Source organism: Pongo abelii, chromosome 10 (assembly GCF_028885655.2).
Source record: "Pongo abelii isolate AG06213 chromosome 10, NHGRI_mPonAbe1-v2.0_pri, whole genome shotgun sequence".
NCBI classification, from domain to species: Eukaryota; Metazoa; Chordata; class Mammalia; order Primates; family Hominidae; genus Pongo; species Pongo abelii.
The window spans coordinates 110,285,974-110,304,738 of record NC_071995.2 but is presented as its reverse complement, the minus strand read 5'-3'; the positions used below and the strand labels follow the sequence as shown (position 1 = coordinate 110,304,738).

The 18,765-nt window shown below is 37.9% G+C and overlaps 1 protein-coding gene across 50 annotated transcripts in view; it reads left to right on the top strand.

The window, feature by feature from the left end:
* Nucleotides 1-18,765, top strand: part of ATXN2 (ataxin 2) — a 146,303-nt gene that overhangs the window by 72,695 nt on the left and 54,843 nt on the right. For 22 of the 50 annotated variants that reach the window (XM_054528275.2, XM_054528271.2, XM_054528274.2 and 19 more), the window contains exons 6-14: nucleotides 3-127; nucleotides 4,385-4,476; nucleotides 5,268-5,465; nucleotides 6,918-7,096; nucleotides 8,981-9,190; nucleotides 11,802-11,984; nucleotides 14,729-14,926; nucleotides 15,312-15,419; nucleotides 15,690-15,760. In XM_054528275.2, the coding sequence (XP_054384250.1) occupies nucleotides 3-127; nucleotides 4,385-4,476; nucleotides 5,268-5,465; nucleotides 6,918-7,096; nucleotides 8,981-9,190; nucleotides 11,802-11,984; nucleotides 14,729-14,926; nucleotides 15,312-15,419; nucleotides 15,690-15,760 (1,364 nt within the window). The remainder of the gene's footprint in view (nucleotides 1-2; nucleotides 128-4,384; nucleotides 4,477-5,267; nucleotides 5,466-6,917; nucleotides 7,097-8,980; nucleotides 9,191-11,801; nucleotides 11,985-14,728; nucleotides 14,927-15,311; nucleotides 15,420-15,689; nucleotides 15,761-18,765) is intronic. The other 28 variants (XM_063711933.1, XM_063711920.1, XM_063711926.1 and 25 more) reach the window with 5 other exon arrangements.

The following is an 18,765-nucleotide window of genomic DNA, read 5'->3' as shown; positions in this document are numbered from 1 at the left end:
AGATGCTTTTACTGACTCTGCTATCAGTGCTAAAGTGAATGGCGAACACAAAGAGAAGGACCTGGAGCCCTGGGATGCAGGTGAACTCACAGCCAATGAGGAACTTGAGGCTTTGGAAAATGACGTAGTAAGTAACATCTTTGTAATTAGTGCTAGACTCTGTGGTCAGTGTGGTATACATATGACATCCTGTCACTTGGTTGTAATTTAAGTGTGTTTTTGTTGTTGTTGTTATTGTAGTGAGTGTATTTAGAGCAGCAGGTTTGTTGTGTAACTAGAGACTTTCTCCCAAGCAATATATAAAGAAAAATGTTTGTTATTTTACTTGTAGGGGTTAAGCAGGAGTACTGTCTGTTCTTGTGGATGCTCATGAATTACTTCTTTGTGATTAAAATAAATAATAAGAAGCAGCTTAAATTAAAATTAGAAACCATGGGAAATGCCGGTGTGTTTTGCTTTAACACCCAGCCAAATAAGGTAGCCTAAGGAAAGTGGTGTCTTAATTATTGACTTCACCTAGAGATGAGGTTGAAGTAGGACATTTTAAGCTTCTTGTCTGAAGAAAAGGTTGTCATTAAGATAAATAATTAGATGACATTGGAATTAAAGCATTACATAAATTTCTTGGTCTTAAATTGGGATTATTCTCCACAAAATTCTTTTATTTCTAAAATGCCTCTTGTCACATACTAGTTTGGCTTCTCTCTTTAATGCATTATCTGTACTTGAAGTGCTTAGCTGGGTATGCTGGCACATGCCTGCAGTCCCAGCTACTTGGGAGGCTGAAGCAGGAGGATCACTTGAGTCCAGGAGTTGGAGTCCAGCCTGAATGACATAAGGAGTACCCCTTCTCTAAGAAATAAAAATAAAAACAAATACTTAATAAAGACTCTGTCTTTAGGATAGAGAGCATAGAGATATAAAGCAAAGTCTCTTGCCAAAAATGAGTGTTATGGTACCAATATTTGAGTAGAATGAAGAATCTTCCATTGAGTAGAAAGAGAATTTGTAACATATATGTGTTTGATGTTTAAGGCATAACAGCTTAATAATGACACTCTTCCTCAGACAGGAAGCCTGAAATGTCCTACTTTGACCTCAAGTCTAGTAATAAAACTGGACATACACAGGCAACATGTCATTAATTCTCAAACTTTAACGAATCATATATAACCTAATATAATGGTTCTCAAGTCTGTACATCACGTCACCTGTATGAAAAATATGGGGAAACAGAGACTTCTTTTACACTATTGGTGAGGTGGATAAATTGATAGAGGCTTTCTGGAGAGAATCTGGCAATGCTAATCAAAATTTAAAATGCACATACACTTTGTTCTAGCAGTTCTACCTCTAGTAATTTATTTTTGCCCTCATATATCCATAAGACTTGCAAATAATTATATGTGAAGATTTTTTTTTTCTTTTTCTGCAGAGACAGGGTTTTACCATGTTGCCCAGGGTGATCTGGAACTCCTGAGCTCAGGTAATCCACCCACCTCAGCCTCCCAAAGTGCTGGGATTACAGGTGTGAGCCATCATGCCCAACCAGGATTTTTTTTTTTCCAGCATTATTTCTGTTGTTGTTGTTGTTGTTTTGAGAGATGGAGTCACACTCTGTCACCCACACTGGAGTGCAGTGGTGCGATCTCGGCTCCCTGTAACCTCCACCTCCTGGGTTCAAGTGATTCTACTGCCTCAGCTTTCCAAGTAGCTGGGACTATAGGCGTGCACCACCACACCTAGCTAATTTTTGTATTTTTAGTAGAGATGGGGTTTCACTATATGTTGGCCAGGCTGGTCCTGAACTCCTGACCTCAGGTGATCTGCCCGCCTCGGCCTCCCAAAGTGCTGAGATTATAGGCGTGAACCACGATGCCTGGCCATAGCATTATTTCTAATAGTGAAAAATTGGAAACATTCTAAGTGTCTATCAATGTAGCATGAGTTAGATTTATGATGTCACCATTCAGTTGAAATACTACATATCTACCAAAAAGAATGGTGTTCCAATATGGAAAGATATCTAAGATTTATTAAGAGAAAAAGCACATTGCAGAACACTGGGATCCTATTTGATTTTTTTTTTTTTTTTTTGAGACAGAGTCTTGCTCTGTCACACTGCAACCTCCGCCTCCTGGGTTCAAGTGATTCTCCTGCCTCAGCCTCCTGAGTAGCTGCCACCATGCCCGGCTAATTTTTGTGTTTTTAGTAGAGAAGGGGTTTCACCATGTTTGTCAGGCTGGTCTTGAACTCCTGAACTCGTGATCCACCTGCCTCAGCCTCCCAAAGTGCTGTGATTACTGGCGTGAGCCACCGCACCGGGCCATGAATGTTTTATTTTTTTTAAAAAAGAGCTGTTCATATTCTTATTGCCTAGAAGATGTCTGAAATTACACCCAAGAAACTCTTTTTGAGATGGAGTCTTGCTCTGTTGCCCAGGCTGGAGTGCAATGGCATGATCTCGGCTCACTGCAACCTCCGCCTCCCGGGTTCAAGCAATTCTCCTGCTTCAGCCTCCTGAGTAGCTGGGACTACAAGCGCCCGCCACCACATCTGGCTAATTTTTTTTATTTTTAGTAGAGACGGGGTTTCAACATGTTGGCCAGGCTGGTCCCGAACTCCTAATCGAAGGTGATCTGCCCACCTTGGTCTCCCAAAGTGCTGGGATTACAGGCATGAGCCACTGCGCCTGGCTGAAACTCTTTTTTTCTTCTTTTGAGATGGAGTCTCGCTCTGTCGCCCAGACTTGAGTGCAGTGGTGCGATCTCAGCTCACTGCAAGCTCCGCCTCCTGGGTTCATACCATTCTCCTGCCTCAGCCTCCCAAGTAGCTGGGACTACAGGCGCCCACCACCATGCCTGGCTAATTTTTTGTATTTTTGGTAGAGACAGGGTTTCACCATGTTAGCCAGGATGGTCTCAATCTCCTGATTTCGTGATCCTCCTGCCTCGGCCTCCCAAAGTGCTGGGATACCAGGCATGAGCCACCGCGCCCGGCCAAAACTCTTAATAGTAGTTATTTATGCACAGTGGGATTGGAAGACGTTTACTTTTTACTGGATGTCTTTCTGTATTGTGTGCTTTTTTTTTTTTATGTAGGGCATACATTACTTAAGTAATTTTAAAGCCTCCATAAGTAAGTGTGATTTCCTGCCCATGTGTTTGGCAAAAGGAATTGCACTGGTGGTAGACCTACATTATAGTCTTACCTGGAGTAGCACAGGAGGACCCAAGGTTAATAGGTGAACTTCGAGGCAAGCCTTAGCATTGAGGTTGCCATCAGCATTGCTTGGTTGATGTGTTCGTTCTTCTGGGATGGATTACAACCTTTACTGGACTTTATACTTTTCACCAGTAAGGCTTTAAAAAAGGAGTTGAAACATTAGAGAAGTAATTATCCAGACAGTAATATTCACTGGTAAATAGTCTTCCAGCCTGTGGCCCAATTGGTTGATTCTTTTACGTTAAAGAATGCAGCCTCAGCTACTCTGCCTGTGGAGTAGGATTCTTCTATTTACTTTCTTAATAAACTTGCTTGCGCCTGGCTCCCCCCCACCAAAAAAAGAAGGCAGCCTCCCTTTTGCGAATGGTAATTTCCTATAGTTTCCTTGTAGAATTGTGGAGTTACCTATGCTGAGGTTATAGGTTAGGGTATTGAGATCCAGAGTTGCCACTTCTGATGTGTCACAACTGCTAATGGTAAAACCAGTTCTAAAGCCCAGTTCTTGTGACTTTGTCCAGTGATTGCCTGTTCACCGTTTCATGCTGCCTTCCCATTTGAGCATTCCCAGGAGGAAGGGGAGGTTGCCAGGGACCTAGTACCATAGTCCCACCTTGGAATCGTTGAATATGAGAGAAAGCGTTGGCTTCTCCTTTCTTTCTCCCAAACATTGGAAATATTTTTGGCTGTTGAAAAGCACCCCTTGTTCCATGTGGAATCCCTTGTTTAAAAGAAGTAAAATGTGTACCTCCTGTCCTCCACAGACCTGAGGACCAGTGTGATCTCAAGAAGGTTACAGGTAAATGTAGATGTCTCTACTGAAAGGTGGCTTTTATAGGTTAGAGAAAAGAGAGAACCCTGATCTGAAGGCTATTTTATGAAGTAATTAAAATGTTCTAAACTTTAAAAATAACTGCTCCAATAATTGTGTTGTATAGTTATTTATCAACTGGAGGGACTGATAAGTATTTTTCTAAAACATTTTTAAGGAAATTTTTTCCTATTTTCTAATTCGCTAATTTTGCTCAAATGGTTTGTTAGATATTGTTAATATAGATGTTGGTTATAACTGAGTGATGGTTATAACTGAATGATGGTTATAACTGAATGAAAGGGAACAAATACTTTGACATTTTGAAAAACAAGCTTCATTTTCTTCTAGTCTAATGGATGGGATCCCAATGATATGTTTCGATATAATGAAGAAAATTATGGTGTAGTGTCTACGTATGATAGCAGTTTATCTTCGTATACGTAAGTTTGAAAAGTTGTTTTTATTTTAGTGCATTTGTCTTTGATTTTCGTCAGCTTAATTTATGATGAATAAATGTTTCTGTTAGTTAAGTTAAACAATTACGTGAAATAATTTTTCTCTTATTACCAAGTGTGGTAAATTTTCATTTAAAAAAGGGAATAAATGTAGTTTGCCTATACCCTATTTTTATGCTCTAAACAAATTTTGGTTTTGTCTTTTTTTCTTTTGAGACGGAATCTCGCTCTGTCGCCAGGCTGGAGTGCAGTGGCGCAATCTCGGCTCACTGCAACCTTTGCATCCCGGGTTCAAGCGATTCTCCTGCCTCAGCCTCCCAAGTAGCTGGGGCTATAGGCGTGTGCCACCATGCCCATCTAATTTCTGTATTTTTAGTAGAGACGGGGTTTCACCATGTTGGCCAGGATGGTCTCGATCTCTTGACCTCGTGATCCACCTGCCTCGGCCTCCCAAAGTGCTGGGATTATAGGTGTGAGCCACCGTGCCTGGCCGGTTTTGTCTTTTAAGTTGTTAAAAAAAAAATCTAAATTTGCAAGGGCAGAGATTGTGGTGAACAGTTTAACCAATTTTTGAAATATGTTCCTCTGGAGAAAAGGTAACAGAAAAAAAAGTTAGAATTTTGATTTATAAATACACAGATCACTATAACTTTTAGTTTTAGTTTTTGTTCTTACCAGTATTCTAAACTCTAAACTTTCTTAGTAGTTGATTATGACAGATATATAAACTGTGGCTTTAAAAGACTCATTTTGCTTTTCTTTTCCTCATGTTTCAGGGTGCCCTTAGAAAGAGATAACTCAGAAGAATTTTTAAAACGGGAAGCAAGGGCAAACCAGTTAGCAGAAGAAATTGAGTCAAGTGCCCAGTACAAAGCTCGAGTGGCCCTGGAAAATGATGATAGGAGTGAGGAAGAAAAATACACAGCAGTTCAGAGAAATTCCAGTGAACGTGAGGGGCACAGCATAAACACTAGGTATTTAAAGGAAATCATGATGCAGTATTTTGGATACACAACTCAAGGTCTGTGTGAGACGGTGTATTGTTATTATATTTCCTCTTCCTTTAATATGGCTTAGGTAGAGAATGCAAGTAGAATTGGTTTAAGATCTGTTAGAGAAAAGGTTATGGTGATCTTGGAAAATATGCTTTTGAGAGTAAGCTCTGTGGAGCCAAGTGTTGGTATATCATGGTGAGCAATCCAAGATCTTGAAGAGCTCGTTAAAATAGTGATCTGGTGGGGGACATGTGTAAGAATTACAGCAGTACAATATGATTTGCTTGGTTAAAGGCATTTTGAGAGTACTAGGAACATACAGAATGAGGAGGAGCTAGCATAACCTGTAGAGTCAGAGAAAACCTCACTGAGGAGGTGACATTTTGTGATAAGATAATAGGGTTTTTGACACTCAGAGAAGAGTTGGGAGAAGAGTTTATCACCTGATGAAAAGCCATGTACAAGCATAGCTATGAGAAAATTTGGCCAGCTCAGGAAAGGGCTGGTTGTTGCATGTGTCTGGAACACAGGAGCTGTGTCGGGTGCAGCAGTGGCAGTTGATGGTAGGAACCGAGGTCATTAAAGGACTTGGCATGTCATGCTAAAGAGCACCCTGTTGGAAGGAGATGGGGTGAATAAACCCTGGGGCATTGAGGACTGGCTGAGACACAGAGAACAGTTAGTGCATTGAAATAGTTCAACTGTGAGAATTTGGTAACCACCTAGTTCAGGGATGATCCTGAGGTTTATTTGATAACTAAGTGACTTAATGGATGTACTGGTAAGAGAGATAGGAAACATGGAGCAAGTCTGAGGGGAAAAACAGTGACTCCATTTGTGCAGCTAATTGCATATGTGGGGCTTGTGGGTCTTTCATTTATTCATAAACGTGTTGAGAAATACCTGCTACCTATCTAGTAAAATAAGAGATGCATCCTCTCTTAAAGGCAGTCAGCTTAGAGTCTGGTGATTTGAATTGACATGTCCACTGATAGATGTTGACACTGTGAGACTGGCGGTTCAGTTTGAGGTTTCATCAGCATTGCCAATATTGGAGCCATGAAAAACCAAAGAACAGCCAGTGAGAGAAGAGATCTCAGAGAAAATAAAATTGAGAAAATGAAGGACAAAAAATGTTGTGAAGATAGACCAAGATTGATAGAATCAGTCATAGAGAGGTTAAGTGAGATGAGAATGAGCACACATCTGTTAAACTTTGTGCTTACGAGCAGAATCTAAGGGAAGGGACAGTCCAGAGGTTAGAACTCAGGGTAAGATGGAAGAACAGGGGCATCTGGGAGTGAGGCAGTTTGGTTTAGTGTAGAACCTTTTTGTAACAAGCATTCCCTTCTGTCTAGATGACTTTTAGATATGTTTCATTGGCTTGGTACCTTTTAGAATAAAATGATTTAGAGGATCTCTCATTTTCAGGGAAAATAAATATATTCCTCCTGGACAAAGAAATAGAGAAGTCATATCCTGGGGAAGTGGGAGACAGAATTCACCGCGTATGGGCCAGCCTGGATCAGGCTCCATGCCATCAAGATCCACTTCTCACACTTCAGATTTCAACCCGAATTCTGGTTCAGACCAAAGAGTAGTTAATGGAGGCAAGTATTTTGACCAGACTTGTCAATATCATTGATAAAATAGTTTTCTAAATACTTAAAATACTTAAAATAGTTTACATAACTGATATGAATGTGCACTTTAATGATTTGGGGAGTAGCTTTCACTTGAGCATTACTTAAAATTGACTTTTGTGGATATCAAATTAGTAAAACATTGTATACGTCATTGGCATATATATTATTTAGCATGATGAAATATTTATGATGTACTAAGATAAAGTGCTACATTTAACCCAAGACAATCACTTGGCCAAAAACACTCCACATATAAAGAAATTGGAAACTTTGGGTAGGTTCTCAATTTTAAAAACACTGGATAATAAAATTATTTAGACATAATTTATATGGAAAATTCTAACCTGTGTGCAACACTGTGGTTAATATAGATCAATTTTCATTATTCGTTTCTATATTATGCTTACTTCAAGAAAGGATCTGAGGTAACTTATAATACAAGACATGATCAGGAGTCATGTGAAGAAAGTGACTAGAGAAATTTGCTTAAAAAACAACAAAAACAACCCTTAGTCTAAGGGTGGATGTTACAGTTTAGCAACTTAAGTAAAAGAAACTTGAATCTTTAGTAGAAAGATATTTTTTACTCTACCTCTAAATCTAGGTTGAATATATCTTGTAGGTTGTGGATCTTTTCCATAAATCAGGGATACTGAACAACAGTTCTATGGATGGTATGGAAATAGTAATAGCAATAGTATGTTACTAACTTTGTGGGAAAAGAGTGGACATTCAATTTTAGCTATTTAAATTTGGAAAGTTAGAAAGATGAAAATAGAGAACACTAAGTTTCCAATTTCATTTGTTTTCATTGAGTCTTTTCTCCAGAATTCCTCTCCAAATGGACACTCTTGAGTATTTTCAGAACTTAATATTGGGGGTGAAATTTCTTTGCTCACTGAGGAAAGATTTTAGTTGTTTATAAACAGAATTTTAAAGTTAAAAAACCTGAAGGGGGCTGAGAAATGTATGATACTTAAGTGTGTGGAACCCTATGGAGAGGAGACCTGGACTGTTTGATAAGATTAAGGTAAGTGATATGTAATGTTAAATACTAGCTGTATCTTTACCTAGGCATATCCATCAGTATAAATTTATTTGGTGATGACTGCTTTGTAGTTGCAGTATTTATTAAGCAGTCGCTTAGATAAGTGTTTAACTGTATAAATTATTTAGAAGGTCTCCCTTTTTCTAGTTTAATGAGGTCAAGACTTTTTTTTTTTTGAAAGAGCAATGAATATTATCATTTGATACTCCTGTGACTCTAGAAGAGTAATGTTTTATTTCTACTTAAATGGGACTTGCTTAATAAGATTTCAAACTGAGTTTTAGGTTCAAGCGTAAGCCTGATGAAAATCATAGATAATTGTAAGAAACCAGCATTTCTAATTGGATGTAATAGCTACTGCTTATTTTCGTTATGCCTCAGAGTTAAAACTAATACAGTAAATAATCTTATTCCTGAGTAGGAATTATTGTGATTTATTATGTGAAATTATCTAGTGTATGTTATATTCCTTTAAACAACCAGTTACTGAGAAACAGTTATAGAAGCAGGATTAATAGGCAAAGTCTTAACTGTCTTCTTCAGTAGTGTGTATAGATCCTAATTAACCCTTTGGGAACGTGTATTCATTTAAACAGACTTAATCTTAAGGAGGTTAAAGTAAAATGTGAATTTATGTCAGTTAAGTTATGCTAAAACTTATCACAAATCAAATGACTGTCCTCAAAGGGTTAAAATGTACAAGAAATCATTTTTGTCATTTTACTTTTTTTCTGTTTACTTTTTTCCCTCATTTTTTTCTTTAGTTTTTATACTTTCCTTCATATCATTTGTTCTGTCAGGTGTTCCCTGGCCATCGCCTTGCCCATCTCCTTCCTCTCGCCCACCTTCTCGCTACCAGTCAGGTCCCAACTCTCTTCCACCTCGGGCAGCCACCCCTACACGGCCGCCCTCCAGGCCCCCCTCGCGGCCATCCAGACCCCCGTCTCACCCCTCTGCTCATGGTTCTCCAGCTCCTGTCTCTACTATGCCTAAACGCATGTCTTCAGAAGGTACAATACCACAATTTGTTCATGTTTTTGTTTGTCTTTGTTTAACTCCTATGTGAGTTTATAATTACAAAATAGTTTCCTCTTCATTATTTAATAACCTATAATTTCTGTGTTTTAACTTTAGTTTATTAAAACTATTTCTATTAACCTTTTGTTCATTAGAGAGAAATTTGATAAATGTTGTGTGAAGCTGTAAACTCTCTTGAATTGTTGTTAAAAAGGGGGTTTATCTCTGCCTGATAATTATGATTCTTTACAGACCCAGAAGGGTCTGCCCCACAGCCTTCCCCCTCCTTATTTGCACTGTATACAGTAGTTAAACAAATGAACTTTCTTCAGCCAGTCTTGAACTTAGGTTCATTTTACAGCTCTTTGGCCAAGGTCCTAGTGAACCTTCCTATTGGCCATACGCAGGGATGGTGTTTTCCGGGTCCTTTTTGAGAGCGACAGCCCATGTAGCTGACTTTGCGTGTCTGCCCTTAGATTAAAGTAGTCTGATTTTTAGAATGCCAGAAGAATTCTAAATTTAACTCAGTAATTTTTTTAAAGTTAGCTTTGCAATCTTACATAGTGAAAAGCTGCTTTAATCTGGGAGAAGTCCTTGATCTGAGATAAAATTATTGATAAAAACGACATATGAATTTGAATATTTAGCTATTTTTTTCCTCATCAAAAATAAGAATAAAATCTTGTAATTCTTATTCAGTATTTGGCACTAAATCCGTCATTGCCATATATAAAATACAGGGATATGTTGTAGAAAGGTAACATTCTAATTTAAATGCCACCCATATATTCAAAACCTGTTTTCTGAATCATAATGTCCTTTTGATACTAGTTCTGAATATTTGTGTTAAAATTTTAATCTGATTTGTTCATTAAAATTAGTTAATATTGCTTATGTTGGGACTAATAAAATTTTCTGCACAAAATGTGTTTCTCCTGCTTCCCTGGAGAAAACTATATTGGCTACTTTTAAATAAATTGTTACCATCTAAGCAGGCAGGTCATATGACTTTGACTGAAGCATCTAACCTTGAAGAGCAAGTTCCACTGATTTTCAAGGTGACTTCTTTGCTCAAAAGGGCCTTAATAGTGGTCACTAAATGCAAAGATCTGTTGATATTTTTCTTGCAGTCCATCATTTGAATAAGTGATGTTTATTTAATGAGAATGTATTAAATAAAACGATCATTAATGACTGTGAACATCTTTATTACATTAAGATTTAAGGACTGCTCACGGACTAACTTCACACAGAAATATACTTTCTGCGTCATTCAGAGATGTTGAATATTTCCATTTGAAAATTATAGTGTATAACATTAGCATTCTTCTAAAGATCATGTTCATGTTTAAATTCCTGTTGGAAGCCAGGCATGGTGGCTAACGCCTGTAATCTCAGCACTTTGGGAGGCTGAGGCAGGCGGATCACTTGAGGTCAGGAGTTTGAGACCAGCCTAGCCAACATGGTGAAATCTCGTCTCTACTAAAAATACCCAGCTACTTGGGAGGCTGAGGCAGGAGAATCACTTGAACCTGGGAGGCAGAGGTTGCAGTGAGTTGAGATCGTACCACTGCACTCCAGCCTGGGCGACAGAGACAGACTCTGTCTTATAAAAATAAAATAATAATTCTATTGGCAACATACATTAATTTGAAGTTCTAAAGAGTTTGGCAGCAGGGTGAGAGAGTGAGGAGATTTGGCTTTGACATTAGGAAAGTTTTCGCTTGGTGTTAACACCAGTAGGCTTCTCTGATGAGGGCCATTCTGTCCACTCTTCTTACCTAATAGATTGGTCTAATGCACAGTAGACTGATTTAGAAAGAGTAGTCACTAGTGGCATGGCAGAATCAATAATGTAGAATTTTGACAATTCATATAGTGCTGATTTCTCCCCCAAATGTCAGTTATTTTGGTCATCTATTAATAGACTAATACAAGTCATCCCTTTAATAGAATTTTCAGCTCACAGCCTGCTAAGCCTAAGAAACTGCTTACAGGTTACTGCTTACTGTTTTAAGCTGAGTTTTAAAATTGATGATCATGATAGAAGAGATAAATAAACTAAAATTTTAGAGAAATTCAAGAAGGGTATGTACATATATTTTAGTGGTATCGGGGTGTATAGGGATTAATAGTCTTCTGTTTAAATTTTTTTTTCTAATTTTAGAAGTAATGTAGAAAATTCGGGGCAGGGAAAGGTAAAATATATGGAAAGTTTAAAATATTTTATCATGTAGTCATAATTTCTAGTAACATATTTCTTTACAAATAAGACATAGTTGAAACAGATTGCTACAGTTCTTTTAAGAGTTGACATCTTACTGTTGATTTCTTACCACCAACTTCATCCCTCCCTTTCTTTAAAAATAAAGGGAAATAATAAAATTTATTTATAAAACTTTGTGGCATTCCATGAAATAATTCTGAAAGAATTAGTATGGCCAAAAAAAATGTATGGTGTTTTTTTTTTTCTATTTTTAACCAAGGAAAAACTGTAGAGTGAGTGAGTGTGTGTGCGTGTATGTGTGGATGGGTGTATTTAGCAGAAAAGTAGTACTGATGAACATCATGGCATTTATGTGATGTTCACTGTTTCTTCCTTAGGGCCTCCAAGGATGTCCCCAAAGGCCCAGCGACATCCTCGAAATCACAGAGTTTCTGCTGGGAGGGGTTCCATATCCAGTGGCCTAGAATTTGTATCCCACAACCCACCCAGTGAAGCAGCTACTCCTCCAGTAGCAAGGACCAGTCCCTCGGGGGGAACGTGGTCATCAGTGGTCAGTGGGGGTAGGTAACACTTGGGCATAATGACGGTACTCATTTTGTCATTACACTAGATGTAAAGAGGGCTGAGCTACAACTCTGTTTGAGGAAGTGTAAGTATGTATATGTTAAAAATAGTAGAATCACCAGGAATTGGGAAACCCATATTTTTATTCTGGGCTCTACCACTTATTCATCATGTGTTAAAGCAAGTCAGACACTCATTCTGAAGTTGAGATTTCTCAACTTAATAATTCTTGCCTAGTCTACATTATGGGATTGTGATGAGATTCCTATAAGGTTCATAAATACAGATATATTGTAAAACTATAAAGTTTTGTAAAGTACCTCTCTAATATGAGGCAAACACAGTATGTAACACTATTTGGAGGGACCGTATTTCCTTATCTTTTTAGCAGCTTTGTTTATCAGTACATTCTATAAACATTTATTTTTGGCTTACATTGTGGTGTGTTTCTATAGCATCTGTATATGGCACTAATTCCCAACTATATTTCCATAATAAGGAATATCAAATACAAATAAAGGGTCCAAGTTTTATCTGTGATTAGCATAAGGAATATGCTGACAGCAGCTATAAAAGTATAAAAATTAGGCTGGGTGTGGTGGCCCATGCCTGTAATCCCAGCACTTTGGGAGGCTGAGGTGGGCAGATGACGAGGTCAGGAGATCGAGACCATCCTGGCTAACATGGTGAAACCCCGTCCCTACTAAAAGTACAAAAAAAATTAGCCGGGCGTGGTGGTGGGTGCCTGTAGTCCCAGCTACTTGGGAGGCTGAGGCAGGAGAGTGGCGTGAACTCAGGAAGCGGAGCTTGCAGTTAGCTGAGATCACGCCATTGCACTCCAGCCTGGGCAACAGAGCAAGACTCTGTCTCAAAAAAAAAAAAAAAAGTTTAAAAATTAGACGACACGATTTTACAATAAGGCTGACTGCTTTTGCTACTTTGCCAATCAGTCCTTAGTGCTTTGTTCCCATAACTGTGGTGAGCAAGAGCTTACAAAGAATACTTAAAAAAAACAAAAAACAAACAAAAAAAAAAACTTTGTCTGTTTTAGTCAGTCCATAGAACCTTTAAAAGAAACAAGATCGACCAGTTGCTGTGGCTCATGCCTGTAATCCCAGCACTTTGGGAGGCCGAGGTGGGTGGATCACTTGAGGTTGGGAGTTCAAGACTGGCCTGACCAACATGGTGAAACCCCATCTCTACTAAAAATACAAAATTAGCCGAGTGTGGTGGCTATTCGAGAGGCTGAGGCAGGAGAATCGTTTGAACCCGGGAGGTGAAGATTGCAGTGAGCCAAGATCGCACCATTGCACTGCAGTCTGGGTGACAAGAGCGAAACTCTGTCTCAAAAAAAAGAAAAAAGAAACAAGATCTTCAAGCTTAAGGAAACAAAAACAAAACTCAGCTGTGTTAAATCTGTTTTTAGTTGCTATACATTTCTGCTCAGCTTCATGTGATGCACATTCATGTAATTGTACCCTAAATTCCTTTGTACTTTTTATTTTCTTCCTTGGTCTTCAATTATCTTAAGACTACCAAGAAAACAAAAATTTTAAAAATCTTCTTCAGCCGGTCAGGCGCAGTGGCTCACGCCTGTAATCCCAGCACTTTGGGAGGCTGAGGCGGGCAGATCACGAGGTCAGGAGTTCAACAGCAGCCTGGCCAACATGGTGAAACGCCGTCTCTACTAAAAATACAAAAATTAGCTGGGCATTGTGGCACATTCTTGTAATCCCAGCTGCTCGGGAGGCTGAGGCAGGAGAATTGCTTGAACCAGGACCTGGGAGGTGTAGGTTACGGTGAGCGGTGATCACACCACTGCACTCCAGCCTGGGCTACAGAGCGAGACTCCATTTCAAAAAAAAAAATCTGCTTCAGCTATTCTGTTAATCTTTTGACATTACTTAGATGGTCTGGAAATAAATTTTGAGAATAACATGATTAGAAGTGAGAGAGTATAAGCATAGTTTTGGAGATACACTCAGAATAGCATTATAGATTTGCTCTTTTTACTAATTGGAAAAATGGCGAAAAATAGTTTTCTTCCATGACCCTTGTGACTTAAAAAAAAACAAAACACTGAAATGAAATAATTGAACCATTTTCTCTAAACCTTTGAATCTGAGCTCTGCAGATAGGTTTATAATGGTATATGAAACCTGTTATAGATACATACTTGAAAGTCATATGGGATACAAACCCTGCTTTTATTATCTTCCCCTTTTGACTAACTTGGGTCTCAAGTTTCCTTAATTACTGCACAGTGGACCTTGATGTTGCTACAAAGAATGTGTAGGGCTGGGCATGGTGGCTCATGCCTGTAATCCCAGCACTTTGGGAGGCCAAGGTAGGCAGATCACCTGAGGTCAGGAGTTTGAGACCAGCCTGGCCAGCATGGTGAAACCTCGTCACTACTAAAAATACAAAAAAATTAGCTGGTTGTGGTGGCAAGTGCCTTTAATCCCAGCTACTCCAGAGGCTGAGGCAGGAGAATCACTTGATACATTTAGTTAGGAGAGAAAATCATACTTATGTGTTAGTAATTGCTGCTGTTCTTCATATACTTGTGGTTTTGATTGCCAGCAAACTCCTAACATTTTGGAAAAGAAAACAGTAATGGGATAAAGGGTAAGGGCTAGAGAGGACTGTTTTACCTAGATCTTCAGAGAAGCCTGAAGCCTCTTTTAGGAAGTAACATTTGAACTGAGAATGTAATAAATACATTTTCCCTTTCTTCTAGTTCCAAGATTATCCCCTAAAACTCATAGACCCAGGTCTCCCAGACAGAACAGTATTGGAAATACCCCCAGTGGGTCAGTTCTTGCTTCTCCCCAAGCTGGTATTATTCCATCTGAAGCTGTTGCCATGCCTATTCCAGCTGCATCTCCTACGCCTGCTAGTCCTGCATCGAACAGAGCTGTTACCCCTTCTAGTGAGGGTATGTAACAAAGGGCTTCTGGATCCATAATCTCAGCTGTGAAATTGAATGTTAGAGGGTAACATTATATGAAAAAATTCCAGGTTATTTTTATTCATAGACAAGTATTTGTAGTGCACATTTAAAAGTTTATGTAAATTTTGATGTTGTTTAATACTACTAATTTAATATAATGTCTGTGTTACAAAGGTTAACATTCCTGGGTGTCAAATACTTACGTAAATAAAATTATTGGTGTTTCATATGACATCTGCAAAGGAAAAAAGCCTCTGTTTAAATGAAAGCATTATTTTCCAAAAACATAGGAAATCAGAATTATTGTTCAGTGTTTTCTTGTTTTGCTTTTCTAACTTCTCTGAATTTTTTTTTTTAAATTGTTTTCTAGCTAAAGATTCCAGGCTTCAAGATCAGAGGCAGAACTCTCCTGCAGGGAATAAAGAAAATATTAAGCCCAATGAAACATCACCTAGCTTCTCAAAAGCTGAAAACAAAGGTTAGAGTTTAAAGAGTCATTAGGCTTAACTGTAGAAATAGGAAGAAGTATGTCTAATTTTATGCCTGTACAGAATATTTTTGTTCAACATTCCTTCTTACTATTGTGATAGATAAATGTATTGCTTGACAAATTCCAAAATCCAAATTTAATATTTGAAATTATTTTCTGATCTTATATCTTATTCTAATTTCTATCATCTCATACTAAAAAGAATGTGATGTTAAAGTTTAAAAATAAACTTGTGTCTAACAGTTCTTAATTTTACAGGTATATCACCAATTGTTTCTGAACATAGGAAACAGATTGATGATTTAAAGAAATTTAAGAATGATTTTAGGGTAAGTATTGTACTAACTGATGAATTTGAGTTTTAAAAAATAAGCATTACTAAAGATTTATCTATTTATAAAAATGCGTTATGTATACAATCAGAAACATCAAACCATATATGTAGAAAGCAGAACATTTTTAAAGTGGTCTTTGCCTGTCCTTTAAGTGGGATAACTAAAATCATGAGATTTGGTAACAACAATATGTAGGTATCAAATGAGAGTACAGCCCTGACATTTGAAACCACCATAGCACAGCTTACTATTTGATGGTCATTTGATTGCTTTGTTCAATGAAGCTAGATATTAGTAGAGCAAGGCCAAGTCATTAATAATCTAGTGTGGCAAATGGAAGATGTACTGGACTCTGGTGTTCTGAGGTAGTTGGAGATTTATACTTTGTACACAAAAATATTGTGGTCAAAATCTTTCTGTAACATTATTTCTCTGTCTTAGCACAGGCTTTGCTTAACATCTCTCCTTGATTGTCATTTCATTCTTTTGTACGTTATTTACTATGGATATCAAGGTAGATTTTGAGACCAACCAAGAAATCTTCTTGAAACTTAGCTTCTTAGAAAGGAAAATCTAAATACCAGCCTTTTAAAAAAAGTAGCTGAATTAAAGGATGAGTGAATCAAAGGCAAAGGTAGCCTTTCCTCAGCCTGTGTTTTAGCTTTCTAAATGTTAACAATAGCTTCATTCTTGACTTATTGGTAACATTCAAAATACTACTTATTATTTCATACTTTAGCACATGTATCTACCAGCTTTAATGCTATTAACAGTTGTTAACTTCAGTTTTAATTTGTTGGCGGGCATGGTGGCTCACGCCTGTAATCCTAGCACTTTGGGAGGCCGAGGTGGGCAGATCACCTAAGGTCAGGAGTTCGAGATCAGCCTGGTCAACATGGTGAAACCCTGTCTCGACCAAAAATAGAAAAATTAGCTAGGCATGGTGGCATGCACCTGTAATCCCAGCTACTTGGGAGGCTGAGGCAGGAGAATCGCTTGAACCCAGGAGACAGAGGTTGCAGTGAGCCGAGATCATACCACTCCACTCCATCCTGGGCAACAGAGCAAGACTGCGTCTCAAAAAAAAAAAAAAAAAAAGTTTTTCAATTTGTTAAACAATAGTTAACACGTACAAATGATACAAAGAATATTGAATATGATCATGTGCCCACTACCCAGCTTAGTAAATAAAGCATTCTAACACAGTTAAACTCCTCTTATGTATTTGTCCCTCCTCAGCTGCTTCCCCCTCTTCCCTTCCAAAAGGAAGGGTTTCTTTTCTGTGCAGTTCTTTATATTTATACTGCATATGAATATATCTGTGAGCAATAGATGATATTTTGCATAATTTTAAATTTGCTATAAATGATGTCTTGCTGTAGGTATTCTTCCCCATTTGAATTTTTTCCTCAGTATTATTTTTTTTAACATCATTCAGTCTCCTCTTATACTACGCTTGGATTGAATTTAATATCTCATGAAGAAAAAACATTTTTACTTTGAAGCATGTGAATTAGCATGTTTTTGTAACAGCTTTATTGAGATATAATTTACATATATAAATCAACCGTTTAAAGTGTATAAATCAGTGGTTTTTAATGATATAATTTACATATATAAATCAACTGTTTAAAGTGTATAAATCAGTGGTTTTTAAAATATTCATAATGTTGTACAACTGTCTCCTCAGTTGATTTTAAAACATACTCTTCACCCCCAAAAGAAACCCTGTGCCCAGTTAAGCAGTTGTTCCACATTTGCCTCCAGCCCTTCTCTTTCCCCTACTCCCAACCCTAAGCAACCATTAATCTACTTTCTGTCTCTATGGGTGGGTTTATTTGGGGCAAATTCCATTTCATACAAATGGAATAATAAAAATATGTGGTTTTTATGACTGGCTTCTTTCAGAGTAGTGTTATAAAGGTTCATCCATGTTGGAGCATGTTTCAGTACTTCATTTCTTTTTGTGACTGACTAATATTCCTTGATGTGGATAATACCACGTTTTGTTTATCCATTAATCAGTTTGTAGCTATTTGTGGTGTTCTCACTATTTGACTATTCTGAATAACACTGCCACAAACATGAGTGTGCAGTTTTTTTCTCGTCCTATGTTTTCATTTCTTTTGTGTACCTACCTAGGAGTTGAATTGCTGGGTCATATGGCAACTGTGTTTAACCTTTTGAGGAACTACCAAGCTATTTGCCAAGATATCTGCACTATTTTACATTCCCACCAGCAGGGTATGAGGGTTTCTGTTTCTCCACATCCTTGCTAACACTTATTGTCTTGTCTTTTTTTGATTATAGTCATCCTTGTGGGTGTGAAGTGTTAACCTCATTGTGGCTTTAATGTGCAGTTCTTTCATGGCTAATGATGTTGAACATCTTTTGTGTTTATTGGCCGTTTATATATCTTCTTTGGATTGATGTCTGTTCAAATCTTTACCCATTTTAAAAATTGAGTTGTCTTTTTATTATTGGGTTGTGGGAGTTCTTTATATATTGTGTGTACAAGTCCCTGTTAGATACATGGTTTGCAAATGTTTTCTCCTGTTCTGTTGGTTGTCTTTTTACTTTTTCATTCCTTGAAGCACAAAAATTTTTAATTTTGATGAAGTCCAATTTATCTGATTTTGTTGTTACTTAAGCTTTTGGTGTCATATCTAAGAAAATACTGTTTTGTCAATCATTAAGGTTTATTACTCTTCTGGGTTTTTTTAAGAATTACATTTAGAGGTGTGATCCATTTGGAGCAACTTTTTTTTTCTTTTGACACAGAGTCTCGCTCTTTTGCTTAGGCTGGAGGGCAGTGGTGCAATCTTGGCTCACAGCAGCCTCAGCCTCCTGGGCGCAAGCGAGTAGCTGGTACTACAGGTGTGCACCACCACACCTCGCTATTAATAACTTTTGTATTTTTTTGTAGAGACAGAATTTCGCCATGTTGCCCAGGCTGGTCTCAAACACTTGGACTCAAGTGACTCGCCCACCTCAGCCTC